Here is a 12599-nt window from a genome sequence, read left to right on the forward strand (position 1 = left end):
TGAAATATCTTTGGACAATCAAGTGGACTGCAAAAATATCTCTTTTCTGCCTGCTTCCAAACTCCCTCCAAAAATGTCACCAAATGAGAGCGCCATGACTTCCCTTTACAGAAGTTGTTGATTGTTCTGCAGGAGGACCAGTTTATCCCTGTGTTTGTTCCTTGTGTTCTCCAGAATTGTTTCTTCTGACTTGCATGGTGAAGGTGTCAGGGTCACTGCTCTGGAGTTTCTTATATCTCCTTTGGACTTCTTTTTAAGACTCAGCATCATGTTTCCCATCTTCTTCCCCTCCATAGGCAGGTTTAAGTCAAGGCTTGTACCTCACGTTAGTAGTCCAGCTGTTTCAGGCTGGAGCTCCAAGCTCTTGGGCCAATGTTTTCTTGTCCTGTGGCATTGTTAGAATTCGTAGAATCTTCTTTAATCTCTAACCATGCAGCTAAGCATTTCCTTCCCTTCAAAGGAAGGACAGATCCTGAGAGGGGCAGTCTTAGGGAGGCTGTCACTGGGGAAGGTTTGCTGTAGGGAGCGGAGTGCCTTCCTGCAGAACGGAGGAAGAATTAGCCCGGCAGAATTTTTTGTCTGTGTTGCACTCCTGGATATAGTGTCACTGGAGAGGCTGATCTGACAAGGTTTTCAAGTGCTTGAAACATTGAAAGGGACTTACATGGATCACTTGTCTTCTTTGAGTGTTGTTACAGTCTTATAGGATCTCTAACCTTTTTAGCTATTGCCATGAAGAGTCTGAGTAGGAGTCATCTGAGACTTGAGATCAGCTGGTGTCGTTGATTAGGGGAGGAGGAATGGTGTAGGTCTCTATTTCTGATAAAGCAGGAGGACTCAGCATTGTTTGTTTGAGAATCTGTAACTATGCAGAAGGAGGAGAACTTTGTAATTTGTACAGAGAAGCGTGCAGAGGAGTTACATTTTGAAGAAGAAAAGCCACAGATGCTACAAGTCTCTGTACCACCACCGTCAGTGCCCTAGGTGGGAGAAGCACCCCTAGATGCAGCACTGAGATAGTTCCTCTTGAGATCTGAGCACTTCTGCTCTCAACAAGTTTCAACCATGGCTCTCAGGCAGTAAAAGCTATTCCTTTGGGATTCTGAAAGGTTTTTGTTGCCTGCATGAACGTGTCACATAGGTCACAGTGGAGCGCGGTAATGTTCCCCCAGAACTTCAGGAGAGGTACCCCTGGATGCAAACATGCTGCTGAATGTTTGAAGAGTGCAGCACTGCTGTAGTAAGTAGCTGAGTCACGGAACTGAGAAATCATTGCGGAAAACTAGGCTGGCTTAGTGACCAGTGTGTAATACTGCTGTGTACCCACACAGGGACCCTTCCTGTGGTGCCACCGGCAGAAGTGGCATAGGGAGGAGCTTCGTTATTGTGCAGCTTTGTAGAGCATTTAAATCTTTGCGACCTCTGACTCTGGCTACTGCATTACACTGAAGTTGGCTTTTCCCCTCCCTTCCTGCCAGCCCGAATCGCTGTGCGCAGTGTTTCAGCCTGGCTGAGCCAAGGGCAACCTGGCTGCTGTGCCTGACAGTGAGAGGGATGCACTTCATTACGCCTGTCTGTGCCGTGCCAAGGGCAAGGAGCATGTCTTGTACCAACAATGGTTAGAAGAATTTGTTTTTAAAACAAATTTTAAAAATTACATGCCTGCTTACAATGTTAGGCCTGAAAATTGTTGCTGACTCATAAAATACTTCTTGTACTGAAAGTAGCCAAGTTGAACATGTGTTTTGAGCTGTGACTTGATCAGATCAATACCAGCTTCATCGTGAGAAGCGTATTTTGAGATTCATCACTAGAAGCTTTGAAATCCTGTGCTGGCTTTTTAGGTTTTGTTAAAATCCAGTGAGCATTAACATTTACCTGCTGTATCCTGGGAAGTGCTTTAGAAATGATCTGTTCAGAAAGACATTTTTGTCGTGTTTGTTTTCTGACAGTTATGCTACCTCCTCCCCCAACATTTTTTGAAAATGCAACTTAAAAGTGTGGTAATGTTTGTAAAATCAGTGCTGTCAGTCTACTCTTTGTAAATCAGCAGATGAGAGTATCTGTGAATGTGTAGAATTCATAAGGAGATTCAACTACCAAAGATATAATTGCTGGCAAAATAAATGACAGAAGAAATTCAGGATCAGAATCTTTTTTTTAAGATCTACTTGAAAGCCATCCGCCTCTCTGAGGTTCAGATTTTATATCTGTATGGGATGTCACTGGCAGCAACACAGTACTGAGCCCTTACAAGTGACCCTTGGACAGCAGTCATTAAATAAATAAATACTATGCATGCATTGGGAGTCTTAATTTTTTTTTTTTTTCCTGTAAGGTGAATTTAGAGCCTCCCTCCTGTTTCCTGAGGACCAGGTGCCTATCTTGTAAATTGACACTGTCTGGACCCAGAAGTAGGACTCTGGTTATGTCCTAAGCAAGCTGAGTTTAGTCATGGAAATTGCAACTTTTGTTGTGTTCATTTTTTTCTCCAGTGTGATTATCCTGTTCTACCAATGTCTCTTCATCTGTTTGTATTTTCTTATTTTCTAGTATGGTTTCATCGTATTTGGTTCATCATGGGTACTGTTCAACAGCAACTGCCTTTGCCAGAGTCACAGACACCACAATCCAGGAAGAACAGACCTCAATAAAGAATAGACAAAGTAAGTCTCTTGGGTAGTCGTTCCCAAAGTGTGGCACGCCGGCCACGTGTTACCTTCAGGACTCTGTAGAGGAATAAAGTGGTGTGGAAGTAGAAAAGTTATTCCACGACAGTACGGAGAGGTCCACAGCACACTGCTGACTTAGTGTTGCTGCCTGTGGGTCAGTAGAACTTGGGGACCACTGCTGGGAGCACTCTTCCCATCGTCACTGTGTCCCCTCCACCCTCTGCCGTCTTTGGCTGAAGAACTGCCCTGTTCTTTCCTTTCCCTGTCTGCTCTGAGAAATGACCCGCATGCCTGCAGTGTTCAATATGCTGAGTTTTCTGATCAGCTTGGTTAATTTTCCTCAGCCTTGTTGAAAATGAATAGCTGAACCCTGGAAGAGATGAGGTGACTCTCAGTTCTGAGTCCTGCAGCTTCACACATCAGGCTAAATGTAATATCTGGGGCAGAAGGTGCTTTCTTGGAGGTAGTGCCAAATCGGTGGAGAAGAGAATGGTTACCTTGGACTTTACCTGAACAGAGGTCACAGTGCACAGAGATCCCTTTGGATTTGGGTTCTTCGATACAGTCTGTTGCAGCAGGGGCAGTTTCATTAGGATGATTATAAGGACCCAGAGACATCAATCCATTTTGACTACAGCTCCCAGAGTTAACGTGTCTTCCAGTCCTTTTGCACGTTTTGTCTTCAGGTAAATTTTGTGCATATTGAGGGTTTCACAAATTCACGACCAACACGTTTAGCTCACGCTAGGTGAAGAATTTGTATTCTGGGTCTGTTTTGGTCGCTGCAGACTCCTCCAAAGTGGCTCATCTCTCAGTTGGTAAGGCTGTAAGTGTTTTTGGTTCCTGTAGAATAAGGCTTGCAGCTTTCTCTTGCTGTACTTTTTTTTTTTTTTAGCTTTTCTATTCACACGCTCAGACTAGAGAGTCACAGAACGTTGATGTGTTTTCTGCATTCTCCTGGCTGTTGAATACAGACTACATCCCACTCTATACATTTCCCTTCCCTTTGTGAACCATTTCTCATGTGACTGTTACGCATCAGGAGCATCGTGCCCCTTTGTAGCTCACTCTCCATACATTACATGCGCTTAGCCAGCATTCAGGTTCATTTGGGGACTCTGCTTAGTACCCAAAATAACTTGTAGTTGCTGCCCGTTAGTGCTGATGGGCTTTGCGCTTTCCAGGTCATTCATTATGCAACCCTGACCCCAGCCAGTGTGCTTGCTGGTGTGGGTTTAATTGGTAAAGCCCTAAGGGAGGCACGCAAGACAGTGCAGGCTCGTTTGTCTGAGGACAGGTGACAAGGCAGATGGAGGAAAGGAATATAGAGCTCTGAAGTTGGGGCTTAAATAAAAGGTGTGAGGAAAACACAGATGAGAAAACAAAAAGAGGGGAAAATATAAAAGGCAATGACATCTGTGAGAGTTGCCAAACAAGGCAAAAAAGAGAGCTGTCAAAAGCAGTGAGACATGAAAATGGATGTGCAAGTAGAAGAAAGAGAATAAAATGAAGATGACCGTGCAACACACGTTGGTGTGAGCGCCACGTCTTTGGTTTTAGCTTTCAGCTACAATAACAAGCAAATAGATGCTGAGAAGTGGGAGCCAAGACAAATCATTGCAGATTGTTACTGGGGATTGCTAATGAGGATTACCAGACTGGGCTTTCAACTGCTCATAACTTGCAAAAGTCACAGCCTGTTGTTATTAGAGCCTCTGCTTGCGAAGCACCTCACACGCGGTTCAAAACCTTCTCTCTGTTGTTTGTAAGGAGTCCTGGAAAAACAGAGGGAAGTGCAATGCATTTTTAGTTTTAAGTACATTTAGTTTTTAGTTTTAAGTACACTTAGGAAAAAAAAAGTGGACCTCTGTGGATCAGCAGCTTCTCTGAGTGTTCAGGGATGGGACCTCAGGTTAAGTCTTGCACTTGTGTCTCCTAAACCCACTGAGGGGACATACATGAGCCATGCACACCTAGGAAAACAAGTGGCTTCTGCATTGTATTTTTGCACGTCCTAGAAGCGTACAACTCATTGAACTGTTTCTTTCTTAGCCAATAGCTGATTCTTGGAGCTAGCTTACAGGTGCCACGTCCTCATTGCAGGCCAAGCTCAGGTTACTTCTCTGGGAATACGCTGAGGTGCGACTTGCAAGGACCCAGTTTTGTTGGTATAATTACTTCTACTTAGAGGTAGGGATATTGGGGAAACAGTACTGTGCTGTGGTTTAAACCCACAGACTCTAAGAATACTCTGCTTACCTGACGCTCAGCCATACATAGGCTTCCAAGTGTGAACCAGGCAGAGGATGTAACGTGGGGTGACATAGGGGCTTCCCCTCTGAAACTTTCATTTCCCCAGCAGCCTCCTTGCTCTCATCCAGCTGTTATGTCCTGCTTTATTTTCCATTGCTGCATAGCTCTGAGACTAAAGGACTAAAGTCCCAGAGCACCCCACCACCCCCATTTCATCCTTCAGATCCTTCTAATTCTTGATATTTCTGAGCTACTAACAGATTCTGCCTTGTTTTCCCAGGCTTTTCCTTGCCTTAAACCATAATAAACAAAATGTGGTCCTCAGTTCTCCCTAGCCCTTGTGCAAGGTGGTAGTGAGGAGCTGTGTGGCATATGTGAGACAACTCTTCTGGCTGTTCTTGTTGGCCGGTCCTGTGTGTCAATAGGTCTCCTTTTGCTTTCAGGAATACAGAAGCTAGTATTAGCAGGCAGAGTGGGAGAGGCTATAGAAGCCACCCAGCAGCTCTATCCTGGCCTCCTAGAACATAACCCCAACCTGCTCTTCATGTTAAAGTAAGTATGAATAGCTTTATACTCCCTACTGCTGAAATGTGTAGATGAAGGAGAGAAGAAAGAGGCTGTCCAGCCATCCAGTCTGGCTGCACACCTTGGTCTGAATTCAAACTGTTTGAGATCCTTTTGGGAGCAGGTGGGAGAGGACATAGGTTCAGTTCTTTGCACAGTGCTTGCAGCAATGTAGACGTAGCCCTTTTGTTGCTGCTCTACTTGTCTTGTGGAGATCTTGCAACACCGAAGTACGTGGCCATCACTGTGGTGGTTCCTAGAAAGGCAGATGTATAGAAGAGGCTGTCTGGGTAGAAACTAAAGGAAAAAAGTGCTTATGTGTCCCCGTTGTCCCAGCTGTACAGAGTGGCTCTCCCCAGCCTCCTGAGACATATAAGGACAATTCCCAGTAGAGCTAAATGAGGAGCTGTCCTCACTGTCACTGTGGATATTGCATTTTTTACGTAGTATATCTAGTTTGATGGAGTATTGGGGGAATTATGATGCTTGGCAGATTTAGTATCTTCTCCCTGGAAAAAAAACAAGCCCACAGTTGAATTTTGGAATACCTGCAGAGATGGTGGAGATGAAAGCATGCTGTAAAGGAACAGTTTCTTCTTAGCACAATAGAAATAAACTTGCTTTTTGGGAATGCCTCAACATTCATTAGCATCAAAGTTGCAGTTTCTGAACTCCTTCTTCACATAGCATTGAGTACTTCCAGTACAAAGGTACCAGGAGTCTGAAATGTCTTTCAGAAAGCAAAGAAATTTAACTCCTATGGAGTTTCTAGGATTTATCCACTCAGTAACTAAGGAAACCTCAATGCAGAGCATCCTGGCTGTCACGCACCTTTTTCTCTTTCTTCCCTCCTATGAAATCAGGTGTCGGCAGTTTGTGGAGATGGTGAATGGGACAGACAGTGAAGTACGTTGTTTCAGTGCCCGCAGCCCCAGATCCCAGGACAGCTACCCCGGGTCCCCCAGCTTAAGTCCTAGACATGGATCAAGCAACTCACATGTTCATAGTACTGGTAAGTGTGTTTTCTGTGTCTCCTAGTGAGAAGAGCAAATGCCAAAGGTGGATATGCTTGTGCATTACATTACCTGCTACTTTCGATGCATTATTCTATGAAATGCTCCTTTCATTTCTGATATCCAGCTGAGAGGACATATTGTTATCATGGGTGTCTCTATACTGTTACACAATTGGTTTTGCATTAGTTATTTTCCACAGACAATAGTCTACAGAGCAGGTTTTTTCAGAATAAAGAAGCTTTTGAAGGTGCCCTTCTAGTGCAGCCACTAGTGTTTCACTGACCGAGCTGTGCTGTAAGAGGAGGTCTGGAAAACAAAGCCTGTTTCCTGTACCTTGGAGTCTGCAAAAGAATTGCTTTCCAGTAAGGACTGAGCAGAAGATGCATTGTTCTGGCCAACTGGGTGAAAGATTGGGGAGATGCCTTGCATGACAGCTTCTCCCTCCCCCATGGATTTCACCTTGCAAGCTGTAAACATGTGAGAAGGGAACAGTTCTGTACCTGCAAAACTCATCTCTTGACCATCAGTTCTTTGCAGTTTGGGAAATTAAGCTTTAGGATTTGAAGTGGAAAGAAGAAGATAAACCAGGACACCCAAGATGTCTTCCCTAGGTAATTATTGACTACAGCTTTGAAGATGGAGTGGGCCAGGGAGTGTGACCTGCGGAACCCCTGAAAACGGTCTGAGCTGTTTCACTGAGACTTGAGCTGCTCACAGCCATCTGAGTGCATTTTGTTTTGGTGTTCCCACTGCTGCATGTGACAAACTGTGGACAGGCAAACATTTAAGGGAAAGGAAGGCAGTTACTTGAATGCCTCCAAGCTGTCACTCATCTTCCCAAGCCAGTATCTTTCTTTTTCTATATTGTGTTGCGAGAAACCCTGGATATGTTTCTCTAATGAGATAGAATGATCCCATCAGTCTATAAAAGTTCTTGATAATACCTATTTTCAACCGGGAGATGCCTACATCTGCAACCTGCAACTCAAGGCAGTATTCATGTATATTTATCTCCATACATGGGACATCACCTTCCACAGTTCTCTCTGTCAGACCTTGTGCTTTCAAAATAGTGATAATTTCATCAGTGCGTGTTTCAAAGATGAAGCAGAACTGTTGTGCAGAGTCTACTGCGTCTTTGTCATTAAAATGCACAAAATGGCCCATCGTTTGAATCTTTGTGTTGTCGTGATAAAAATGTAAATTCCCTAGCTATAAATACAATTGTGGGATCAGCTGATGAATTTGGATATATCACCATCACTTCTGGAGGAACAGCCGTGCCAGGTCATATCATCTACCCAAGATCCTGTGGTCAATATTGGTTACCTAGGGAAGAATATATATGAAGAAGGCAAGCCCATAGTGAGGTTTTTCCAAAATACTAGTTGAGCCCCTAATGATTTGCAGTTGTCTTGGTATTAAATAGCCTCTGTAAGTTTAGCCAGTCATTTTTGAATCTGTATAAAACTTGTGGTGATAACCAAAGGTTTGTGTCCTGTGTCAGTGAGTTCCACAGCTTGATAGGCACCTTTTGTGGGGGAACGGATGAGATTTCAGGCCTGACTCTCCTTTCAGTGTGTCCATTCACCTGAATGAGGAAGATTAGCTTGTGATTTTTAAGAGGATTGCTGTTATTTGCTGAGTGTTGTATGAATCAAGTATATCCCTAGTGTAAGGTAGGTTGTGGAAAGTCTGGGAAGTTCTGCTTGCAAAGAGTTCTCCTTGTGGCCCAGTTTTCGCCTGTGCTTTCACAGTTTTCCTGGATAGAGGGTTTATGAGAAATATTTGGACTTGTGAGAAAAAACTTTGTAAACTTCTTTACAAACCATCCATGCTTCATATTTCAACACTAATGTCTGTACTTGTGTGAGCTGTTTCTGCCAATCTCTTATTTACAGCCCATTTTTAGAACTTCCTTGAGCTAAGATGTTGCTGGTGAGCAGTGGCATTCCTTCCATATTCATTTGTGTTTTCTGTAAAGCCCATTGAATTTAAGGAGGATGAATCATAATTTAAGATCTGCAGTCTCATTTTGCCTTCTTCCTTTGGGACCTGCTCTCTTGCTAAATTGTTGACTTCACAATAGAATGATGTTGTCAGTCTGGTCTCATTTTTCCCTTTCTTCTTGACTTTCAGGAGCAGATAGTCCAACCTGTAGCAATGGAGTCATGTCCACAAAAAGCAAACAGAGTCACAATAAATACTCAACACTGAGTTCATCATCTTCATCTTCTTCCTCCTCCTCTCCTTCATCTGTGAACTACTCCGAGTCCAATTCTACAGATTCTACCAAATCTCAGCAGCACAGTAGTACAAGTAACCAAGAAACCAGGTATTTTTTTTTCCCTTTGTAGATGCCTGTGGAGGGTGAGATGGTGGGAGAGGGCTCAGTCGGCTTTCTGAGGAACCAGAAGGGCATCTGCCTTGCTCTTTTGAACAACAGAGTAACTCTTCGTTATCTACAAGGTCACTACTATTCCCAGCAGACACAAGCCTGTTCCAGTTCCTCTGCTCTGACTCAGACTTGGAGGCTCATCTCATAAGGAATATTATGATGCTCTTGTTTCAAACAGTAGGCTGCCCCATTAACTGATGTCGTCAGAGCCCAACATGATAGTCTGCGTAGAAGCTCTCCCATTGAGCCTGTTTTTGTTACTGCTGCTTCAGCCAGTCGATACTGCTGCTAAGCAGCTTGCCTGCCCTTTAGTGGGCGAGGCAGCAGCTCAAGTGATTACTGGGTTGGTGCATTGCCCTCTTGAGTATTTTTCTGGGGCTACCTCTACCTGTTGCCCAGTTTCTTCCAGATGGGCCTCTGAATTAACAGTAATTTATTTCACATTTGTGCCAGGAGGTCAGACTTTTAGAAACCTCCCTTCTCCAAGAAGTCATAGGTGGTCCAGGAGAGTGGTATAGTTACTGCTGCATTTACAGGAGTGCGGAGCATATTGAGCTGTGGTGAGAACTGAGTTTCCTTTGGGCTCACTTTTCAGGTTGGTGTTGCAGGGCGCTCTGAGCCGTCTTGAAGTACTCATCCTCTGAGTACTGTGCTGAGCACAGTTTGCAGGACAGTTTGTAGTCTCTATCATGACGTCTTGAGAGCCACACAGCACATAACTGAGTGAGAAACACTTGTTCAGACTCAATTTACCAGAATGGTTTGATAATGCTGGATTTATGATTCTTTCTTTAAATGTAGTGCCTAAGTCCTCGCAAGATTTTCTGATCATTTCAGTTAATCAGCAGCCTCATTCAGACTGCTGTCTTGAACATTTAAGCTTAGAGCCTTTGTGTTCTGTGTTGCACTTTTTGCAAGGGTTGATGGCATACCATTGCCAAGATTTCCCTCCTCTTTAGTGTATTAGTGCCGTTCGCTGTCCCAGAGATGACTGCTTCCTAAAGGGAAAATGATAAGCACTCTGCACCTGTAATTATGACAGGCAGTTTTGGAACAGAAACCTGTTTCATAAGTTGTCTACAGAAGCCTGCAACAATTTTTGCTACACTGAATTAGACCTTCTGGCTCCCTGTAGTTCAACTGGTGCCTTTCCTGGTCTTCTGGCCATTGCTTCTTCATTTCTTCCCTTTCTAATATAGACATCTGACCTTTCTTTCCTCTTTCACCTCAGTGACAGCGAGATGGAAATGGAGGCTGAGCATTACTCCAACGGAGTCCTGGAAAATTCATCCACCAGGATAATGAATGGCACTTACAAACACGAAGAGATCCTGCAGACAGATGAATCCAGCATGGGTAGGGCCTCAGAGGCAGGAGGGGTAAAGGGAAACAGAGCTAGTATTGAAAGTTAAAATTGTGATTGGATTGTGGGGAAAAAACATGTACTTCGGGTTTCTTGCCCCACCCCAGTGAATGGAGTTTGCAAGATGCCTGTTTCACAGGGAGAATGAATCTGTCCTGGAACTAAAACTAGGTCTGGCTTTTCATAGTCTTGCAGCAGTGTTGGTGATGTTGTGGAGCAGGGAAAGCAACAGGAATCAAAGATTTGTTCAGCGCTGGTCATGAATTCCAGCTCAGAGCAGTCCTGACACTTCTGCCAGCTGAGGAACTGAACCGAGCTGTGAAAGGCTGGCTGATGCCCAGCCCCAAAGTGTCCTCAGCACAGTGTGGTCAGGCACAACTGTCTTGTTTGTGGATGCTTTAGCCAGGAGGGAGAGGATGAATCAGCTACACTACCTCTGAAACTGGGGATTCCTCCAGTTATAACGGGTCCTGTGGCCACCTAATACTGGGAAGTTGGTGATGTTAGCATCTCTGACTGAAAGTTTTCCGAGTCCAGGATTGGTTAGACCAGAGGTTTCCATGTTGTGTATGCTGTATTACACACATGAAAGGGTAAAGCAGCTGGATTTGCAAGCTCCCGTGATTTTATCAGAAGACTTGATTGGGAGGTAGTCTTCAGGCATTAAACAAACTGAGCTTAAGTTTTCCCTGTACCTAAGAGGTGCTGTGAAAAAAACACTACTGGCTGTTGGTAGTGCAGGGATCACAAAAAGCTTCCACTGGGATAAACTTAGAGCAGGGAGCAGCTACCTGCTCCAGAAGGGGAAGGATTTCATGGGTAGCGTGATCCAGAGTGGGCAGTGGTGAGGAATGAAAGATAATTGTTACTTCTCCACTGCCTTTCCTTTAGAAGACAGCTGCCCCCAGAGGCAGCTCTGTGGAGGGAACCATGCTGCCACAGAGAGAATGATCCAGTTTGGAAGGGAGCTGCAGATGCTGAGCGAGCAGCTTTGTAGAGAATATGGGAAGAACACAGTGCACAAAAAGATGCTTCAGGTAAGCCTGGACCTTGTTCTGCATCACAGCAGTTCTCTGGGCCAGGACTGGGGTTGTGGTTTCCCTTGCAGAGCTCTGGGTAGCCACCAGTTCTGCAGCTGGTGAGGAAAAGGGGGCCTGCATGGGGATCAGAGGTCGAAACTCAGTGAATGTAGAGTATCTAGACCCAATTCTCAGCACAGGAGAGAAGCAATATGGCTCCTGCCTGCCTTTCTGGAGCAACTGCATGGTCGTCTTCTCTCCAGGTGACACTCTACCTGCCTTCCTGTGCTGGCTCCCCTGCCAGGTGGAGGGGGCACCCTCTTTAATCCACTGTCTTGATAGCCCAGTGTAGTCCTTTGCTGCCAAGAAGAAAAGGGCCATTTCTTTTCAGGAGATAGGCACCCATCACCTTGGCGATGGCAGGAGGTGCCCCAGCTGATGGACCTGGCGGTTTTCCTGTGTGTTCACAGTCATGCATGACCTTACTGTGCCTTTCTGTTCTCTCACACAGGATGCATTTAGCTTGTTAGCTTACTCAGACCCTTGGAACTGCCCCGTTGGTCAACAGCTGGACCCAATCCAGAGGGAACCTGTGTGTGCTGCTCTTAATAGTGCTATATTGGGTAAGGCCTGGTTCCTATGTGAGCTCTACCCATAGGACACACCTGCTCCCAAGGGCTGTCCTGTGGCAGGCAAGCCTGTGAGTGTTAGGAAAAGTTCAGAAATACTTGTGTTTAGCTTTTGCCTCTCTTTCTGTTGCTGGGGACTGACAGGGTAGTGATGCAGGAAGGGAGGTGGGAGGGGAGCCTGCAGAGAATGGATCCTCCTGAGCTAATCTTCTCTTGCCTTCCTTCCTTGGGTCTTCCTCAATGCTGCTTCCAAGGATGCTCCTTAGGATTTTCCTCCCCTGCTTACTGAAGAAGCCGAGATCTCTTTGATGCATTTCCTGCCCCTCTTCCTTCTTGCTCTGAACACCCCTGAATCATTTTGCTGGCATTTCCAGGGCTCTTTTCCGTGCTGTCTGGGTTCGCAGAGTTTTGTCCTGGTGTCATCCTACTTTCTGGTAGGGAATGCAGTTGCTCTGTTGCAGCAGCTCTTAAGTGAAGCAAGTTTCCATAATATTGGCTCTAAAGCACAGGGAAGCTGTAACTCCAGTTACCTTTGAGCTCATGCTGAACAAGCAGAGTTACATTGCAGGCAGGGTTTGTCTTCCCTCTGCATATCCCCATCGTGTGCTATGCCTGCTAAAGCCCAGAGAACCTGGCTGCCTGTGGTCCAGTGTTGGAATTGGGGCTGTGGTAATGGTCCAGCCCT

General features: G+C 45.1%; 1 protein-coding gene across 1 annotated transcript in view; it reads left to right on the plus strand.

Annotated features, from left to right (window-relative positions):
• Window positions 1-2553: 2553 nt before the first annotated feature.
• Window positions 2554-12599, plus strand: part of RANBP10 (RAN binding protein 10) — a gene marked incomplete at its 5' end in the record, with an annotated part of 12253 nt that continues 2207 nt past the window's right edge. The window contains 7 exons of the mRNA XM_009694717.1: window positions 2554-2666; window positions 5369-5477; window positions 6353-6501; window positions 8645-8840; window positions 10135-10259; window positions 11158-11303; window positions 11797-11908. Of these exons, the coding sequence (XP_009693019.1) occupies window positions 2554-2666; window positions 5369-5477; window positions 6353-6501; window positions 8645-8840; window positions 10135-10259; window positions 11158-11303; window positions 11797-11908 (950 nt within the window). The remainder of the gene's footprint in view (window positions 2667-5368; window positions 5478-6352; window positions 6502-8644; window positions 8841-10134; window positions 10260-11157; window positions 11304-11796; window positions 11909-12599) is intronic.

Source organism: Cariama cristata, unplaced genomic scaffold, assembly GCF_000690535.1.
Source record: "Cariama cristata isolate BGI_N322 unplaced genomic scaffold, ASM69053v1 scaffold17592, whole genome shotgun sequence".
Lineage (NCBI taxonomy): Eukaryota > Metazoa > Chordata > Aves > Cariamiformes > Cariamidae > Cariama > Cariama cristata.